This window comes from Zonotrichia albicollis, chromosome 32, assembly GCF_047830755.1.
Source record: "Zonotrichia albicollis isolate bZonAlb1 chromosome 32, bZonAlb1.hap1, whole genome shotgun sequence".
NCBI classification, from domain to species: Eukaryota; Metazoa; Chordata; class Aves; order Passeriformes; family Passerellidae; genus Zonotrichia; species Zonotrichia albicollis.
In genome coordinates this window covers 2,766,806-2,786,337 of record NC_133850.1, presented here as the reverse complement: position 1 = coordinate 2,786,337, position 19,532 = coordinate 2,766,806, and the positions used below count along the sequence as shown (strand labels likewise).

General features: G+C 54.8%; 1 protein-coding gene across 1 annotated transcript; it reads left to right on the top strand.

Annotated features, from left to right (window-relative positions):
* The first annotated feature begins 1,645 nt into the window (after window positions 1–1,645).
* On the top strand, window positions 1,646–17,567 carry LOC106630068 (uncharacterized). Its single transcript, XM_074530467.1, has 5 exons — window positions 1,646–2,031; window positions 2,484–2,539; window positions 2,726–5,222; window positions 5,632–5,713; window positions 5,900–17,567. The coding sequence occupies exons 2-3, from the start codon at window positions 2,485–2,487 to the stop codon at window positions 3,886–3,888; spliced, it is 1,218 nt and encodes a 405-aa protein (XP_074386568.1). The 5' UTR covers window positions 1,646–2,031; window position 2,484; the 3' UTR covers window positions 3,889–5,222; window positions 5,632–5,713; window positions 5,900–17,567.
* Window positions 17,568–19,532: the final 1,965 nt, after the last annotated feature.

Here is a 19,532-nt window from a genome sequence, read left to right as displayed (position 1 = left end):
CAGGGGATGTGGGGGATGCTTGGTTTGAGGGAGGTGAGAGTTCCTGGGAGGGACTTGGGGGTTGCTCAGGCCTTTGGGCACCCCAGGCTGAGCAGCTCCAGCTGCACTGGGAGACCCCGGTGGAGGTTCTGGGGCAGCTGATCAAGGAGCCCTTGGCCCAGGACTGTCCCCATGTCCCCCCATCTCAGTTCCCGGTGTCCCCTGCGCAGGATCCCTCTCTCCCTCCCGTTCCCATGTCACCCTGCTCTGGGACACATTGTGCTCCCATCCCAGCGTGAATCCCATTCCTGGTCTCAATTCCTGTTTCTGTCCCACATTCCCTGTCCTGTTCCTATTCCTGGTCCCAATGCTCCTCTGAGATTTCCATTCCTGTATTCCCTGTCCTGTTCCCATATTCCCATTCCTGGTCCCATTCCAGGACCTTCTCCCATATTCCTGGTCCCTGTCCCCATTCATGTCCTTGTCCCCAGTCCCGTATTTCCTGTGCCTGTATCCATGCCCCATCCCAGTATTGGTCCCAGTCCTGCACTCCCGGTCCCATTCCCGAGGGCCGCCTCTCCCATGGGGCTCTGAGGGCTGCAGAGCTCGGGCTGGCTGTGCCACACGAACCGTTCAGCCCCGCTGCTGTCCTTGGCTGTCGAAGGAAGGGGACCAGGACACCAGTTGGTTCATCACAGGCCTTTCAGGTCCGGTCTGGTCTCGGTCTTGGTCTTTCAGGTCTTTCTGGTCTAGTTTATTGAAGAAAGTATCAAACACTTACACAGCAAATAATAAGCTTATGAATATTCTGTAAGCTAAGCAATCTGTTGGTTAAACTATAGCATTAACTCATCTTCATTTTTTAAGGGTTACACTCTCTTTTCTCATGTCTCTTTCACTGTTTGTTATTATACTACAGCTAGGCTCAAGGACACTGTTATCTGTGCAGGTTCAGGACTTGGAATTAGCCGCAGTTTTGTACTTTTCCAGTCCTTAGCAGCTAAATTCCCAACACTTGGCCAGCTGCAGAGAGCACAAGGCTTTGGGCATTTCTCAGAGGGCCCCAGCTGGCTGGAGCAGCCCCTCCTGCCAGCAGCCGCTGCGCCTCAGAGCCCTCCCTCACGCTGGGGCCATGCAGGGGCCATGGGCCTGGAGGAGGCTCCTGTTGTTGAGACAGGAGCGAGGCTGCAGCCCCCGCCTTTGGGCCCTGGGCCGCAGCAGCGCAGGGGAGGCCCAGCTGCAGAGCTCACAGCCCCTGCTGGCTTTCACTGGGACACTTTGGAGCACCAACCCCCAGCCCATATTCTCTCTGTGGTTGCTCTTTCCATGTTCCCTGCCCCGTTCCCATATTCCCATCCCAGGTCTCATTCACAGTCCCTGTCCCCATTCCCGGTCCCTATCTCCATTCCCTGACCCCATCCCCGCTCCCTGTCCCCATTCTCATTCTCATTCCCCGGTCCCATGGCCGCTCCTTATCCCCATTCTCGCTCCCTGTCCCCATTCCCGCTCCCTGTCCCCTCTCACCGGACGCCGCCGCCATCGCTCCGGCCCCTCCGGCCCTCACATAACCGAGCAAACCCCGCGCTGCTCCCGCCCACCAATCCCAGCGCGCGACCGCTCCCGTATTTGCATAACCACTCCCTGCGGTTTGGCCCCGCCCACCGCAGGGAGTGGTTATGCAGCCGTCTGCAGCCGCCTCCGGGCTCTGTTTGCTCCCAGTTCCCTCCCAGTGCTCCCAGTAAGAGCTGGACTGGCAGGGAAAGAGCTCCCAATTCCTTCCTGCTGCTCTCAGAATCTCTCCCGCTGCTCCCAGGATCTCTCCCAGTGCCGCGCGGGACGGGCCCGCTGTGAAACCAGCCCAGGGCAGAGCGCGGCTACTTTTGGGGGTCGGCACTGCCCGGGCCAGGCTGGGGGCGGAGGAGGAGCGGGAGGAAGAGGAGGGACGGAGGAGGAGGAGGGGCAGGAGGAGGAGCAGCACCAACGTCCCACGGTTTCCCCGCTTAGGCCGCCGCTCCCCCTGTTCCGCCAGCATCGGCCCCTCCGCCAGAACCGGCACGTGAGCGGGATGGGGGAACTCGCCCCAAATCCAACGGAGGGGTCTCCGGGATGGTTTTTTTGCAAGGCAGGGAATGTTTGGGATCTTGCAGGGCCCCAGAGCTCGGCCGGAAATGCTCCTGCAGGCATCTTGCGGGGGGTCCCACTTGGCGATCGCCCGGTACCGGCGGGCACAGGGGCGATCTCGCATTTGGGGATAGCGGGAGAGCCGGGGGGGAACGCGGGAGCCCCGGAGCGGGGAGAGCGCAGAGGGGCGATCCCGGAGCCGGGGGACAAACCGGCTGCCTGGAGGGGTGCGGGAGGCTGGGGATGAGGGGGCTCCGGGCCCCTTGAGGCTGAAAGGGGGGCTGACTTCTCAAGCTGCTCTTGGGCAGCGGCACCATCAAAGCCAATTCAGTAAGCCTTGTTTTCCCCCCAGACCAAGATTCGTTATTCCCAAACCTTGGCAGGATGAAAAAGGTGGAGGCCGTGAGGAAGAGGAAGATGTCCCGGGAGCTTAATGCAGGTGAGGAGGAAGTCAGTGCCCCTTTCCCCCTCTCTCCTGCTCCATCTCCCAGCCCAGCACGGTCCCCGGCTGCAGGACAACCCTGCTGCCAAAGCTGTCCTGCTGGGGACGCACTGGGGGGATCTCCTTGCCCTTCCCTGTGGCACGGAGGCAAATCCCATCCTCTCCTTGTCCTTCCTCCCCCAGACCAGGAGCTGAGGATGGAGAGCATGGAGGACAAATCCCCACGGCAGAACCTCGTGGAAGAGGCTGTTTTGAGCGGCTCCACAGCACAGGAATCCAACGGGGAGGAAAAGCCCTGGAGATCCCTCACGAGGAGGGGCTGCAAACGCAGATCACGGGAATCTGAGGAGGAAAGACCCACCCTGGGCCTGGGAGGCGGCCGGAACTCAGAGCTGGGGGTCCATAAGCAGGTTCAGGATGGGGAGAAGCCCCACAAGTGCTCAGAATGTGGGAAGAGCTTTAGTAAGCGATCCTCCCTGATCATCCACTGCAGAATCCACACTGGGGAACGGCCCTATGAGTGTGGGCAGTGTGGGAAGAGCTTCAAGAGGAACTCTGAACTGAGCAGACACCGGAGGATCCACACAGGAGAACGGCCCCATGAGTGTCCCCAGTGTGGGAAGAGCTTCTACAACCGTCCTGACCTGATCAAACACCAGAGGAGCCACTCAGGGGAGAGGCCCTATACGTGTGGGGTGTGTGGGAAGGGCTTCAGCCATAGCTCCGGTCTGATCATCCACATGGTAATCCACTCGGCGGAGAGGCCTTATGAGTGTGGGCAGTGTAGGAAGAGCTTCAGAAGGAGCTACGAACTGAGCAGACACCAGAAGAGAAACACAGGGGAACAGCCCTACAAGTGTCCCGAGTGTGGGAAGAGCTTCTGCAAGCGTCCTGACCTGATCAAACACCAGAGGAGCCACATGGGGGAAGGTCCCTACGAGTGTGATAAATGCAGGAAGATGTTTTACACCAAGTCCGATCTCATCAAGCACCAGCGCACTCACACAGAGGAGAGGCCCTTCCGCTGCCTCGACTGTGGGAAGGGCTTCCAGTACAACTGCACCCTCGTCATCCACCAGAGGAGCCACACCGGGGAGAGGCCCTATGAGTGTGATAAATGCAGGAAGAGGTTTCAGACCAGCTCCCATCTCCTGCTGCACCAGCGCATTCACACAGATGAGAGGCCCTTCCGCTGCCCCGACTGTGGGAAGGGCTTCCAGCACAACTGCACCCTCGTCAAACACCGGCGCATCCACACCGGGGAGAGGCCCTATGAGTGTTCTGAGTGTGGGAAGAGCTTCTCTCAGAGCGGTAACTTGGCCAGACACCAACGGAGCCAGCACTAAGGGCAGCCCCGTGAGTGCCCCGAGGGCAGGAAGAGCTTCCTCCACTACTCGAGCTCCATCCCCCACAGAGGGATCCACCCTGGCTGATCCCCAGTGACCCTCGCTGGGCAGAGCCCGGGCAATCCCTGGTGCCAGTGATCCATCTTGGTAATCACTGGTCTGTGGGCTTCACATCCTCCTGGCACCCCATGGCCTGGATTTTCCTTTCATTTCTCTTTGTCCCTTCAAAACACCCAAAACCGGGGTAAAAATAAAGACATTGAAATAAGCCATTGATGGGGACATGGGGGGATCTTCCAGGGCATGGGGGGCATGCTGGGTTTGAGGGAGGTGAGGGTTCCTGGGAGGGATTTGGGGATTGCTCAGGGCTTTGGGCAGAACAGGCCCAGTAGCTGCAGAAGTGCTGGGAGACCCTGGTGAAAGTTGTGGGGCAGCTGATCAAGGCTCCCCTGCCCTGGAACTGTCTCCATGTCCCTCTATCCTGGTTGCCAGTGTCCCCTGCTGTGACCCCCTCTCACCCACCCATTCCCGTGTCACCCCGTACCGTTCCACTCCCATCCAGCCTGAATCCCATTCCAAGTCACATTCCCTGTCCCATATTCCAAGTCTCTGTTCCCCTTCTCTTATTCATGGACCCGCTCCTGTTCCTATATTTCTATTTCAATATTCCCAATCCCATATCCATATTCCAATTCCTGGTCCCTGTCCCCATTCTCTGTGCCATTCCAGTTCTGGGTCCCATTTCCAATCATGTCCCCATTCCCATTCCTCTTCCCGGTCGCCATTCCCGCTCCCTGTCCCCTCTCACCGGACGCCGCCGCCATCGCTCCGGCCCCTCCGGCCCTCACATAACCGAGCAAACCCTGCGCTGCTCCCGCCCACCAATCCCAGCGCCGACCGCTCTCCTCATAACCACGCCTTCTATGGTGGCCCCGCCCACCGCCGGCTGCAGCCGCCTCCGGGCGCTGTTTGCTCCCAGTTCCCTCCCAGTGCTCCCAGTAAGAGCAGGACTGGCAGGGAAAGCGCTCCCAGTTCCTTCCTGCGGCTGTCAGGATCTTTCCCAGTGCTCCCAAATTCACTCCCAAGTTTCACTGTTCTGCTGTTTCGGGAACCCGCCCAGAGCAGAGCGCGGCTGCTTTTGGGTGTCAGCATTGCCCGGGCCGGGCTAGGAGTGAAAGAAAAGCGGAAGGAAGAGGAGGAACAGACGAGGAGGAAGAGGAGGAGCGGAAGGAAGAGGAGCAGCAGAATCACATTGCTTTCCCTGCCGCTTTCCCCCACTGCTCAGGCCGAAACTCTCCCGGCTCCTGCTGCATCGCCCCCTCCAGAAGCTGCAGGTGAGCGGGGAGGGGGAGCTCGCACCAGATCCATCGGGGGGGTCTCTGGGAGGGTTTTTTCGTGGGGCAGGGGATCTTTGACTCTTGCAGGACCTCAAACCCAAACTTTGAATTTCCCGTGGTGGGAACAGTCTCACGTTCGCCCGGTACCGGCGGGCACAGGGGCGATCTCGGGCTGGGGGATGCCCGGGAGAGCTGAGGGGAGCTCAGGAGCCCCAGAGTGGGGAGAGCGCAGAGGGGCAATCCCGGAGCCAGGGGAACCACCGGCTGCCTGGAGGGGTCCGGGAGGCTGGGGATGAGCGGGCTCCAGGCGCCCCGAGGCTGAAAGGGGCGCTGACTTCTCCAGTTGCACTTGGGCAGCGGCACCATCAAACCCAACGCACTCAGCCCTTGTTTTTCCCCAAATCAGGATTTCCCATTCTCAAACCTTGGCCCCATGGAGAAGGAGGAGGCCGTGAGGAAGAGGAAGATGTCCCAGGAGCTTAATGCAGGTGAGGAGGAAGTCAGTGCCCCTTTCCCCCTCTCTCCTGCTCCATCTCCCAGCCCAGCACGGTCCCCGGCTGCAGGACAACCCTGCTGCCAAAGCTGTCCTGCAAGGGACACACTGAGGGGATCTCCTTGTCCTTCCCTGTGGCACAGAGGCAAATCCCATCCTCTCCTTGTCCTTCCTCCCCCAGACCAGGAGCTGAGGATGGAGACCAGGGAGGACAAATCCCCACAGGAGAACCTTGTGGAAGTTGTTTTGTGCAGCTCCACAGCACATGCATCAAAAGGGAAAGAAAAGCCCCATAGATCTCTCACGAGGAGGGGCTCCAAATGCAGATCACAGGGATCTGAGGAGGAAAGACCCACCCTGGGCCAGGGAGGGAGCTACAGCTCAGAGCTGGGGGTCCATGAGCAGCTCCAGGATGGGGAGAGAGAGAAGTCTCACAAGTGCTCACAATGTGGGAAGAGCTTCTCCCTGAGATCCTTCCTGATCCGCCACATGAGAATCCACACAGAGGAACGTCCCTAGGAGTGTGATAAATGCAGGAAGAGGTGTCACATGAGTTCCTGTCTCATCAGGCATCAGTGGAGTCACAAAGGTGAGAGGCCCTTCTGCTGCCCCCATTGCGCAAAAGGCTTCAGGAACTGCGCATGGGCGTACACGGCCCTGGAATCCGGCTAGCTGGTGAGGGGCGAAGGCCGGTGCCCCTGCGCATCTGAAGCCCACCCCCCTCGGCGTCTTGGCCTCGGGCTGAGCTGGGTGATAGCTCGGAGCAGTGCGGTGTGAGACAAATTAGGAGGCGACCACTTGCTGGGGGTAAACTGTCGGTTTATTACAGAAGGACCAACAAGGAGGGGAACCTCCCAGCAAATGGCCCCGAACAGGGGGCGGGAGAGGGTTTTAAGGGAAAAGGGGGGAAGAAGGCAGGGAAACCCGGCTAACCAATAGTAATACATATTTGGAGGTACGAAACATAATTGATATACCAAAGTAACCAACTGTTATAAATCCTAGGAGGGGCTCCGGGGCTACAGCCAACCATAACTCCCAGAGAAAAGAAAATTCTCGAAACCTGGGAGGAGAAAAGGGGTGATTGACTGGGCCCAGGGAGGAGACAACTTTCACTTATAAGGGAGAATATGGGAGGAACAGTTTCATTTCGGCAACTAAGAACAGCGAGGTTTCCATAGCAACCTAACTGACAGAGTAGCAGCAGTGGGGAGTACTGGGAAAGGAAGAAACCATTTAATACAGAAAATAGGGGAGCATACTAACAAACTTAAGAACACACTACAGTATCTCCCCGTTTCTTATCAAATAAAATTAAAATTTTAGAGAGTCTATGCAACTCAAAAGGAAGGTGTCTGCGGCTTGTCCTGCCAATCTTCGCTTTCTTCAAGCTGGAGTTCACTAGCCCACTTTATGTTCTTGAGGCAGCTCAGTGGATCCCTCTTCATCTGAATCTCTTCCGGCTTCTGAGGAGAGGTCCTCCAGCTCGAAATGTTCCTCCAGAGGGAGTGCGGCATGATTGACAGTCGCTGAGTTGGCTTTAGCTATTAGTCCTTTGATCAAACTACGGATCAGTACGATCAAAACGCAAAATACAGCCAAACTCAAAACCACTTTACAAACTGATTCTAACACTGAACTGGCCCACCCGCTAAGGCCCCAACCCTTGAATATGTCCCCCAGCCAGTCTGATGTCTCTTGCCTGACCTGATGGACGAGGTCTTGGAGTTTTTTGATGGAGTGTCTGGCATCCTCGGCCCGAGAGGACAGGTTCAGACAGCAGAGGCCCTCAAACTCTTCACAGTGATGGTGATGGAGCAGCAGTAGAAAATCTATTGCTGCTCTGTTTTGGAGCATTGCCTTCCTTGTAATTTCCTCATCTTTAAGGAGGTCGTATAACGCAGCTGAAGTATAATTGGCTTGTTTAACCACCCAACACTCCAGGCGACCCAATTCACCCAGAGATTTCGCCACCGATAACCATGGCAATAAAATGGTAAAGGCAACGGATTTAGAATGAGACCAATGGGTAACTTTATCATCACAATCTTCAGTGAGATCTTTAAGATCTCTTTTAGGTCTGGCCAATTCGGATGTGATGTTATTCCTTTTCCAATTGATAATTTGGGTGATGTTGGGGGTAAACAGCGTCAGCCGGCCTAATGTGCACGGCCCTCCGATCAGACCAGAATGGATGCCTGCCCACGCTCGATCGCCACAAATCAAGAACACCCCCCTGGGAAGGGCGTAAGGGGTCCGCTTGGTAGAGGTGGGGCCGATGATTTTTAGAACAGCGCGGCACCACTGGCTCGCTTGATATTGTTTCTTTGTCTGCCGGACCACCTCACTGCCCTTATCTATGGGGGCATAAGTATATTCGAACTGAAAGCAAATTGAAGAGTTAGCGGAACCGAGTAGGTGCAGCTCTGTGGGCTCGGAGGGCACAGGACTGAGCCTAGCTACTCCATTTCTCCAGGCATTACTGGGTTCAAAACCGGGGAGGAAAGTTAGGCTCTGGGCCAAAACGGGGGAAAGGGCAGACTGGAAGGCAGGGGGGAACTCGCCTGGGGAGAAAGGGACCCCCACAAGGCAAGACGACATCGGGTCCTCTGCTGCGCCGGTGTCGAGGCATATACTGTCCTGTCCTAATGATTGGGCCAAGGCACGCCAGACGTTGATTTTTGGCTGGGGGATGACCCACGGCTCTGCAGGTGGCAGAAGGAATCCGCAGGTCATCAGCACGGTCAACAACAAACAAGGGTTGGGAGACAGCGTTGTCAATTCGGAGGCCATTCGGGGAGATGAAACTGAAATGAAAGGAGAGCCGTAAAAGTATGCAGGATTCACAGATATGGTTCCTCCCCAAACAACCAATTTAAGTAAAACTCACGAGGGGTAATGGTTGGAGCCGGGGGGAAAAAGGAGGAAAGGTGGTATAAAAGATCAAGGGGTGGAGGAGAAGCTGGGGGAGAGGGTTCTTCAGTAACTGGAGTGAGATCTGGAGAGAATGAGGAGGATTGATGGGATAGTTTCTTCCACCGATGCCAACATGCTTGCCGGACCTGTGGTACTGCCTCCTTCTTGATCCCCTGCTTCGGGACGAAGGGCCTGACCCACTTAGATGGTACCCACTTGGGACCCGAGGGAGTGGACACGCAGGCATATCCCCTCCCCCAAGTTACCAGGTCAAAGGGGCCCTCCGTCCACCAGGTCTCCGGATCTTTTACAAGAACCGGTGGCTTGGTTTTGGGCTGCAGCTGCTGGTGACTGCCGAAATGTCGGACTATTGGAGGGTTTTGGCTGTCAAAAGAGCAATTCAGAAAGTTGAGTGTATACAATGCCCTTGATAGCCGGACTTGGGGGGTTTCTGCCTTCATCGCCGGTTGTTGCCGGGTTAGGATTTTCTTAAGGCTCTGGTGAGCTCTTTCCACCATGGCTTGGCCTGTCGGGGAATGGGGATGCCGGCTTTATGCACTATTCCCCATTGCTGCAGAAAGCTTTGCAGCTCCTTGGAAGCATACGCAGGGCTGTTGTCTGTTTTTAAGGTTCTAGGGATGCCCAAGACAGCGAATGCCTGGAGCAGATGCCTCTGAACATCCGCTGCCCTTTCACCTGTGTGGGCAGAAGCATAGATCGCCCCGGAGAAGGTATCCACTGAGATGTGGACGTAACACAATCGGCCAAAAAATGGAATGTGTGTTACATCCATCTGCCACAGCTCACAGCTTGCCAAACCTCGGGGATTAGCCCCCGAGGCTATGGTAGGCATTTGATCTTGCTGGCATTGGGGACATGTGGCCACTATCGCCTTGGCCTGCTCCTGCGTCAGATTGAATTGACGAACCAGGCCAGGGGCATTTTGATGGAACAGATGGTGGCTGATTTTAGCCTGACTGAACACATCTGGGAGAGGGGCCTGCGAAACAGCAGCCGCCGCTAAAGAATCGGCGCAACGGTTACCCTCCGCAATGAACCCAGGTAGATCTGTGTGTGATCTCACATGCATGACATAGAATGGATGCTCGCGGTTAGAGACTAACTCGACGAGCCTATTCAGCAATTCAAATAATCTCTTATTAGTGATCTCTTGAAGAACAGCTGACTCAGCTCGAGACACTACACCTGCAACATACGCAGAATCTGTGACCAAATTGAAAGGTCCAGGGAATTTCTGAAATGCCCTGACGACTGCGTCCAACTCAGCAACTTGTGGAGAGCCCTCTACAACAGCAACATCGGACTCCCACTGCTGAGTCTGAGGATCCTTCCAAGTCATCACTGACCTGTGGGATGCTCCAGAAGCGTCAGTAAAAACCTTCACAGCATCCAGTGGCTTCTTGCTCTGAACCTTTTTCAACGAGAATTTAAACTCCGAATTGAATAATTTGTGGGCCGGCTGATTTACTGTGATGCGCCCAGTGTAGCTGTCGAGTGCAAACTGAAGGTATTCATTAGTTTGCAGCAGTTCTTCAAAGGTCTTTAGTTTAAATTGGCCCGATTCCAATTTAATTGGGATCTGTATGCATGAGAAATCACAGCCTGCAAGCTCTCTGATCCTCGATCTTGCTTTGAGAATCAGTTCTGCTATCAACTCCTGTGGCTGTCATTCTTTTGGACCTATGGTGGCTCAGAAAGACCCACTCTATAATTAAGAGCTTGTCTCCTGATCCTTGGTCCTTCAGATTAACATCCCATTGATGTATTATGCCATGAAGGTGTGGCAATTTTCCCAGTATAATAAATTTGAAAGGCAGGCCCGGATGGTATCGGTGGGCCTGCCTGGACGAAATATCCTTTTGTATTTTCTCCAGAGCTAACTGTGCCTCTGGGGTAAGAGTCCTAGGAGAACTAAGCTCCTCTCCCCCTCTCAAGAAATCGAAAAGAGGGGCTAAATCTTCGGTTGAAATGCCCAACCAGGGTCTCATCCAATTTAAAGATCCACACAGTTGATGGGCATCTGCTAGGGTCTGGATCTATGTCCGAATTGCCAATTTTTGCGGCACAATTGTCCGCTTTGTAATTTCGAGGCCCAGGTATTTCCAAGGTGGCACCCGCTGAATTTTGTTCTGCTGGAGCTCGAACCCTGCAGCAGCCAACGCATTGGTTGTCAGGTCAAGCGCATGGGCAAGCAGACTGTGGTTGGGCGCACACACAAGGATGTCGTCCATATAATGATGGACAATGACGGCATCCCCGAGGGCTGTACGAATGGGTGACAGCAGCGAAGCAACATACCACTGGCAGATCACAGGGCTGACCTTCAGGCCCTGCGGAAGCACCCGCTGCAGAGGGGAGCGTATGTGGCCCGAAGTTTAGAGTCCGGCTAGCTGAGGGCAAAAAGCCGACGCCCCTCTGCAATTCCTGGCCAGCACCCTTCGGCGTCTGATGGCCTCGGGCTGTGCTGGCTGCGGACTGGCGTACACCGCTGGTATTGGGGAGGAACGGAGCTGACCATTTCCCGGGGGTTAAACATCGGTTTATTGAAGGTGTTGCGGGATCCAAACGCGGGGAAACCAACCGGGAAGAAGTTCTTCCATAGGGGGTGAAACAGGATTATAAAGGAGGGGGGTGGGTACAGGCGGAGCCAATCGGGAAAGGTGAGGGGATGAACTTCACAGAACTGACACTCCATGGAGACCAATAATCAAAAGGTAAAGGAGGTGTCCTGGGACCCCAGCCAACCACCGTCTCCAGAGAGAAGAAGGTTCTCGAAACCTGGGAGGAGAAAGGGGGTGATTGACTGGACCCAGGGAGGAAACAACTTTCACTTATAAAGGAAACCAGGGGAGGAGCAATTACATATCGGCAACTATGAATAGCGGTTACTATAGCAACTTAGCTGACAGGCTAGCACTGGCGGGAAAAACCGGGGGAACGAAACCATTTTACACATAATAGGGGAGAACAATACATAAATTGGGGGAATAACACAAGAAACTTAACAACACACTACAACATCTCCCCGTTTTTTACCAAATAAAATTTAAAATTAAGAGAAAAGTCCAAATTAAGCTTAGAATGCAGGAACTCGCGGCTGGTCATGACAAGTGTCTTTATCTTCTGAACATTGCAAGGGACAGTGGCACTCGGCGCTGTCAGTTTTCTCCGGACTAGCTTGCAAATTAGGAGGATGAAAATCAAAAGTGAGTTGGGGAAATGTACTAAAAGACAAAAAGGGAACAGTTAAACGCAAAATACTTAAACAGATGGTTCTGCCCCAAATAATAAATCCAGTTCAGGAGAAGGAGAAGAAATGGGGGAGGGAGGTTGGGATTAATAAACCAGAGGTAGTTCAGTGACGAGAGGGGTAGGAGCAGCAGTCTCAGCATTGGGGAGGAAGTGAACATCTGAGGAAACTGATGGTGTTTGGGAGGGTTTTCTCCGTCGCCGCCAGCACGCCTGAACCTGTGACTCAGCTTCCTTCTGCATCCTCTGCTTCGGGTTGAGGGGCCTGATCCATTTGGATGGTCTTTTTCCTCTTTCCTCTTCCTATCTTGCTTCATAGGGCACTGGGGCAACCAATGCCCCACTTTGCCACAGAGGCAGCAGGGGTGAGCTGCTGTCATCCTTCTCCCAGATCCCGGTGTCATTGGTCTGGTGGCGGTGGCAGCTTTGGCATCTGTGTCCTCTGACGTCGGATACTCTGCGAAGGCTACGGAGGCTCTTTTGGGGCACGCTTTCGGGTCTTGTAGAGGAACCGTCCTGGCACACACTTCGATCATCATTTCTACTGTAGGTCGGGGGTTTCGAGGGAGAGATCGGATAGCCCGCCTGCACGCTGTGTTGGCATTGTAATAAGCCATCTGCCTAAGCATCTCCTCTCTCTCCCTTTCTCCTGTACCCTGCGCTTCAACGAACCGGTAGAGTCTTTCTATAAATTCTAGGTAAGGTTCCTGTGCGCCCTGCCTTATTTCTTCTTCTTCTAGTTGGGAGGTGATAGTAGCTAGCTTATAAAAGGCACGCTCCGCAGCTTTCCCTGTTTCCCTAAGTTGTTCTGTGAACAACGCCTTTGCCTGAGCTGCCCCACTCGCCCACTGCCCGATGCCTACAAGATGGTCCTCAGAAATTACCAAGCCCTCGGTGTCATGAGATGTGGAGGGGTTCTCCCAAAGCGTTGGGAGAACCTCCACAATCTGCCTCCTCCATTCTCCCGCCCAGATCCTAAATTCAACGGGTCTCAAAAGACTGGAAAAAAGAGCTCTCAGGTCCGCAGGCACCAGATTTCCCTGTGACACCACTGGTCGAAGGAGCCCTCGGAAATATTCCGATTCCCGGGAGTGGTCACTCTGAGCCTTGCACAGTTGTATTATCCGGGCCTGGGCTATGGGTGCCCATTGGGCCTGAGCACTCCCCTCCCCGCCGAGGCGGTATGTAAGCGGGGCAGCTTCTAACAAGGGAGCTTGCTCCGGTTTCCGGCTTCCCCCCCCCCCCCCACTCCGAACACAAAGCGTGAGAGCTGGGGGGGGAGGGAATGGGGGGCTGAACCGGGGGAGGGGTTTGAGGAGGAGCTGAAGGTGGGGCGGAGTGTTGAGAAGTGAGCGGGATGGAGGGAGGGTATGAGGGAGGGGTAACTGGGCAAGGGGTGTGGTCAGGGTAAAGGAAGGGGTTGGTGCTTGGGAAAAAAGGGTTAGCGGAAGAAGAAGGAGCTCTGGCGGCAGAGACCGCGTGGTCCCCGCCATCTTGAACAGTAAAGGAGCTACTTTGTGGAATTTCATTACTAAACCGAACAAACTTAGGGGTTGAAACTGGGGATTTGGGAGCTGGGGTAGAGGGTGAGGATAGAGGAGGAGCCTGGCCAGGGCTCCTCGAACGGGGAGGCTGAGCAGGTCGAGAGGGAGCAGGGGCAGAATGGTTTCCCTGCTTTTTGTTGGCCTTTAAAATCCCTTTCGAGGGCTCCTGCCTGTGCGAAGAGGGAGAGGGCTGGGGGGTAAGGATGCGGGAACCGGGAGAACTGGGGAACAAACTCGAACAAGAAAGATCCTTTCTTGAACTCCCGGCTGGGTGCAGCGAAGTTAATACTTTGCTTGCCCAGTATGCCACGTTAGACAACCAGAGTTCCCCAGCGTTAACCTCTTGGTCTAATTTGGCCACAATGGCTGCCCAAAAACGTGGCTCTTTTGCAATTTCTGGGGAAACTTCGGGGAAATGTGAGAATACCCATCTAATCAACACTATCAACTCTTGCTTGGGGGCAGTAAAACCTCTTCCAAGTAACAAACCCTTAACTACAAAAAAAACTCCTTTTTGGGTTTTGCTCTGACCCACACCCATGATCATGGGGGGTGTAGCGGCCCCGCCGCGGCAAACCGTGCGGAAAAGCCGCCCCGCGCTGAAAAAGCCCGCCACAACCACTCAGCGCCGCACCGAGAGCCCCGCTACTGGGCCCGGCGCCACCGTGCAGGAACACCGCGGGCGCGAAAAGCGACAGAAGGCAGCCCCCCGCGTAGAGCTCCCAGGGAAAATTTAAAAGGCAGGGGAGGTGGCCACCGAGTCCGGGGTTCACCTAATCCAGCAGCGGTGCAAACGAAAAGTTCAGGCGAATGGTCCACTGACACCGGAGGTAGTCTGACGGCTAATAGATTTAAAGTCCAGTCCGCGGGGTACGGTGAAGCCCCCGCGTGGGCGCCATCTGCAGAGGGGAGCGTATGTGGCCCGAAGTTTAGAGTCCGGCTAGCTGAGGGCAAAAAGCCGACGCCCCTCTGCAATTCCTGGCCAGCACCCTTCGGCGTCTGATGGCCTCTGGCTGTGCTGGCTGCGGACTGGCGTACACCGCTGGTATTGGGGAGGAACGGAGCTGACCATTTCCCGGGGGTTAAACATCAGTTTATTGAAGGTGTTGCGGGATCCAAACGCAGGGAAACCAACCGGGAAGAAGTTCTTCCATAGGGGGTGAAACAGGATTATAAAGGAGGGGGGTGGGTACAGGCGGAGCCAATCGGGAAAGGTGAGGGGATGAACTTCACAGAACTGACACTCCATGGAGACCAATAATCAAAAGGTAAAGGAGGTGTCCTGGGACCCCAGCCAACCACCATCTCCAGAGAGGAGAAGGTTCTCGAAACCTGGGAGGAGAAAGGGGGTGATTGACTGGACCCAGGGAGGAAACAACTTTCACTTATAAGGGAAACCAGGGGAGGAGCAATTACATATCGGCAACTATGAATAGCGGTTACTATAGCAACTTAGCTGACAGGCTAGCACTGGCGGGAAAAACTGGGGGAACGAAACCATTTTACACATAATAGGGGAGAACAATACATAAATTGGGGGAATAACACAAGAAACTTAACAACACACTACAACAACCCGCCAATGATAGCGCTTGGCTGGGGACTCACAGTTGATGGACGGAACTGTGAATGCGAATTGCAGGGCATCCTCCGGGTGAAGGGGAATTTGGAAAAAGCAATCTTTTATATCAATCACAGCTAATTCCCAATCTTGGGGGAGCATTGCTGGGGAGGGCATCCCTGGCTGAAGGGAACCCATGTCAATTATTAATTCATTAATTTGGCGAAGGTCGGTCAGGAGCCACCACTTATCCTTAGTAGGCTTTTTTATGACAAACACTGGGGAGTTCCAGGGTGACATGGTCTCTTCCAGGTGGCCTTTCAATAACTGCTCCTGAACGAGCTCGTTGAGTGCCTTTAGTTTTTGCTTGTTAAGTGGCCACTGCTTGACCTGTACTGGTTTATCTGAAAGCCAATTCAGTTTCCAGGTCCGGCACTCCTCAGTGGCCACCGCCCGAAAAACCTGGGGAGCCGTCGGGAGATCGATTTTGGCCCCCCACTGGGCTAAAAGGTCCCTTCCCCAGAGGGGCTCTGTATAATCTAAAACGAATGGGCGTATAGAGGCCAATTGCCCGTCGGGCCCCTTAATTTGCACAATGCTCTTTGATTGGTTTGCCACTTGGAGGCCCCCAACACCAGAAATCGTGCCCGCTGCGCTTTGCAGGCCCCAATGCGACGGCCATTCCCGGGAGGGAATGATCGTCACATCTGCACCCGTGTCCAAAAGACCCCTCACTAATTTCTTGTCCCCGCCCAGTGAAAGTTGACATGTCAGGCGGGGCTTCTCCCTCCCTACCAACTGTGTCCAGGCCACGGTCGGAGGCGAGTCCTTCTCCGTCAGGCTCGACCAATGGTCTTTATCTGGTACAGGAATGGCCTGAGCAATGACCTGTCCCTTAGGGAGGAAAAGCGGGGGTCTGACACAATACAGCCCTACCGCGAAGCGGTCCCGGTCGGTAGTTACCAGACCAGGGACTATGTGGATGTCTCGCGGTGTGTGCTTTGTGTCTCCGACAACGGTCCACTTGCATTGTCCCAGTTTACTCCAGCGACCCGGGTGTTGCAAGTCGACAGACACCAGCTGCACATTACTGCTAGGGAGGTAAATGCTCCTAGTTAGCTGCAGCCTGTAAGGGGAAACAGAGGACATGGTGTTAAGTACAGGTTTGGGCAGAATATCACAGGTAAAGTGTTTCGAATCCGATAGGTACGTCAAATCTGGCAAGGTGTGCGGCAGTTCTCCCTTGTTTCTTCTCTCCCCAGATGATGATGAACAGCCCACCACATTTCTATCCACGCGCAGGGAGGGACTGCGCTCCAATCCTAGTTTTTTTTCTTTTGATTCTCCTCCTTTTCCCGCTTCCGCCTCCATTCCATGTAGTCTTGCCGAATAGGGCACTGTGGCATCCAATGTCCCACTTTACCACAGAGATGACAGGGGTGGGTTGCCGATGTTCTCTTGCCCGCCCCAGGTGTTGGAGGGCCGGCAACAGGGGCAGCTTCTGCCTCTATGCAGTCCTGCACGGGGCATTCAGCAAAAACCACGGAAGCCCTCTTAGACCGTGATGACAGGGAGACCTGACGCACCACGACATCTATCATGGCCTCTACTGTAGGCCGAGGACTACAAGGGAGAGTCTTTATAGCTTTGCGGCACTCAGCGTTTGCATTGCTATATGCCATTCTCTGGAGCATCATTTCCCTATCATCATCCCCGAGCGCCTGTGCTTCCACATATCTGTAGAGGCGCTCCATAAATTCCATGTATGGTTCATGCTCTCCTTGCAAAACCTCATCATCCTCCCATTGGGAAGTAACTACTTCCAGCTTGAAGAAAGCCCGTTCAGCTGCTCGGGCCGTCTCCACCAGCTGGGAGGGGAATAAGGCTCTAGCTTGATTTGCCCCTTCTGCCCACTGCCCTTCACCCAAAAGCTGATCTAGGGTAATTATCAAACCATCTGCGTCATGAGACAGTGACGGATTCCCCCAAAGACTCGGGAGAACCTCCGATATTTCCCTCCCCCATTCCCTCACCCAGACTCTGAATTCCATAGGCCTTATAAGGCTGGAGAAGAGTGCCCTCAGATCTGCCGGAACTAAATCTCCCTGGGAAAGGATATTATGTAGCAAACCCCGGAAGTATTCTGACCTTCAGGAGTAGTCTTTCTGTGCCTTGCACAGTTCTTTAATCCGTGCCTCTGCTAAGGGCACCCACCGAGCCTGAAGGGTTCCCTCCCCGCCTAGGTGGTAGGTAATCAAGGCCGCTTCCAGCAAAGGCATTTGCTGTGGCTTGTGGCCAGGCACTCCCCCCCCCCAAAGACAACCCATGGGAACCGGGGGGGAGGGTGTTGGAACCGAAACTGGAGGAGGTTGAGGCGGGGTTTGGCGATGACGCAAGGCGAGGGAGTGTGCAAGGCCATCCACCCTTCTCCCCCCCCAGGTGGCGTTCGGAGGCGAAGGGGAAAACGAAAGTGAAGCGGGGGAGGAGGGAACGGGAGGCTGAACCGGGGGAGGAGTTTGAGGGGGAGCTGAAGGTTTGTCGGAGTACGGAGGAGCGAGCGGGACGGGGGGAGGATATGAGGGAGGGGGGATTGGGCAAGGGGTGTGTTCAGGGTAAAGGAAGGGGTTGCTGCTTGAGAGAAAAGGGGTAGTGGAAGAAGAAGGAGCTCTGTCGCCATCTTGGATGGTACTAAACCGAACAGACTTAGGGGTTACAACCGGGGACTTGGGAACTGGGGTAGAGGGTGAGGATGGAGGAGGAGCTTGGCCAGGGCTCCTCGAACGGGGAGGCTGAGCCGGTCGAGAGGGAGCAGGGGCAGGATGGAAGCCCTGCTTTTTGTCGGCCTTCAAAATCCCTCTAGAGGGCTCCTGCCTATGGGGATAGGGAGAGGGTTGTGGGGTAACGGGAGCCAAACGCGGGGAATGGGGACGAGCAGGGCTTTTCTTCCGTTCCCCGGATGAGGAGAGTGTTGTGAGCACTCTGTTAGCCCAAAATGCCACAGTTGCTAATTTTGTCTCCCCAGAATTAACTGCTTCTTCCAAATTTGCCAAAACGGCAGCCCAAAGCCGTGGCTGTTTTGCAAGTTCTGGGGAAATTTCAGGGAACTTAGAAAAGACCCACTTAGTTAAGAATTTTAATTCTTGCTTGGGGGCCTTCTGGCCACCTCCAAGCAATAAACCCTTAACAATATAATAAACCTCCTTCTGGGATTTTCCCAAACTAGCACCCATAGTACCTTTATAGCACAGGAACTGCCAATACTATAAAGGGGGGAAAATTCCTCTGATGGTACAACCCCCTGCCTGAAAACAACAGAAAGCCACTTTCCACCAGCCCCTGCGCCCCCCTTACTGTCCCCAAGTCTGGGGCTTCAGTAAAAGGAAAAAAAAATTCAAGGAAAGAGGGTGGGAGGGTGGGTCCCCAAGGCAGAGCATGCACCCCCAGGGAAATTTTAAAAAGGCAAGGGGGAAAGTCGGAAAGGTCCCCAAAGCAGGGCCCGACCTTACCCAACCCGGTGGTAGCAGCAAACGATGAATCAGGCGGGGTATTTTCATCTCCGGAACCGTCCTCTCCGGGTGCGAGGATTCCCGATTCCGATCCCCAGGGAGCGCCGCTCCTAAAACGGAGCCTGCTCCCACCTGAGGTAGTGCGGCGTCCACTGGAAACTAAAAAGTCCACTTCCGAGGGGTCTGTTTCGTGGTTAGCCACTATTTCAGCCCCCATGTTGGTCGCGCCACACTGCGCGTGGGCGTACACGGCCCTGGAATCCAGCTAGCTGGTGAGGGGCGAAGGCCGGTGCCCCTGCGCATCTGAAGCCCACCCCCCTCGGCGTCTTGGCCTCGGGCTGAGCTGGGTGATAGCTCGGAGCAGTGCGGTGTGAGACAAATTAGGAGGCGACCACTTGCTGGGGGTAAACTGTCGGTTTATTACAGAAGGACCAACAAGGAGGGGAACCTCCCAGCAAATGGCCCCGAACAGGGGGCGGGAGAGGGTTTTAAGGGAAAAGGGGGGAAGAAGGCAGGGAAACCCGGCTAACCAATAGTAATACATATTTGGAGGTACGAAACATAATTGATATACCAAAGTAACCAACTGTTATAAATCCTAGGAGGGGCTCCGGGGCTACAGCCAACCATAACTCCCAGAGAAAAGAAAATTCTCGAAACCTGGGAGGAGAAAAGGGGTGATTGACTGGGCCCAGGGAGGAGACAACTTTCACTTATAAGGGAGAATATGGGAGGAACAGTTTCATTTCGGCAACTAAGAACAGCGAGGTTTCCATAGCAACCTAACTGACAGAGTAGCAGCAGTGGGGAGTACTGGGAAAGGAAGAAACCATTTAATACAGAAAATAGGGGAGCATACTAACAAACTTAAGAACACACCACAGCAAGGAACAACTCCGGCCTCATCACTATCTGCGCATCCACACTGGGGAGAGGCCCTATGAGTGTTCTGAGTGTGGCAAGAGCTTCTTGCAGAGGTCGACCCTTACCAGACACCAATAGAGCCACCAAGGGCGG

Coding starts and splice junctions, on each gene's coding strand:
- LOC106630068 (XM_074530467.1), top strand. CDS start 2,485: ATGAAAAAGGTGGAGGCCGTGAGGAAGAGGAAGATGTCCCGGGAGCTT. Junction 2,540..2,725: donor GTCCCGGGAGCTTAATGCAG/GTGAGGAGGAAG, acceptor TTCCTCCCCCAG/ACCAGGAGCTGAGGATGGAG.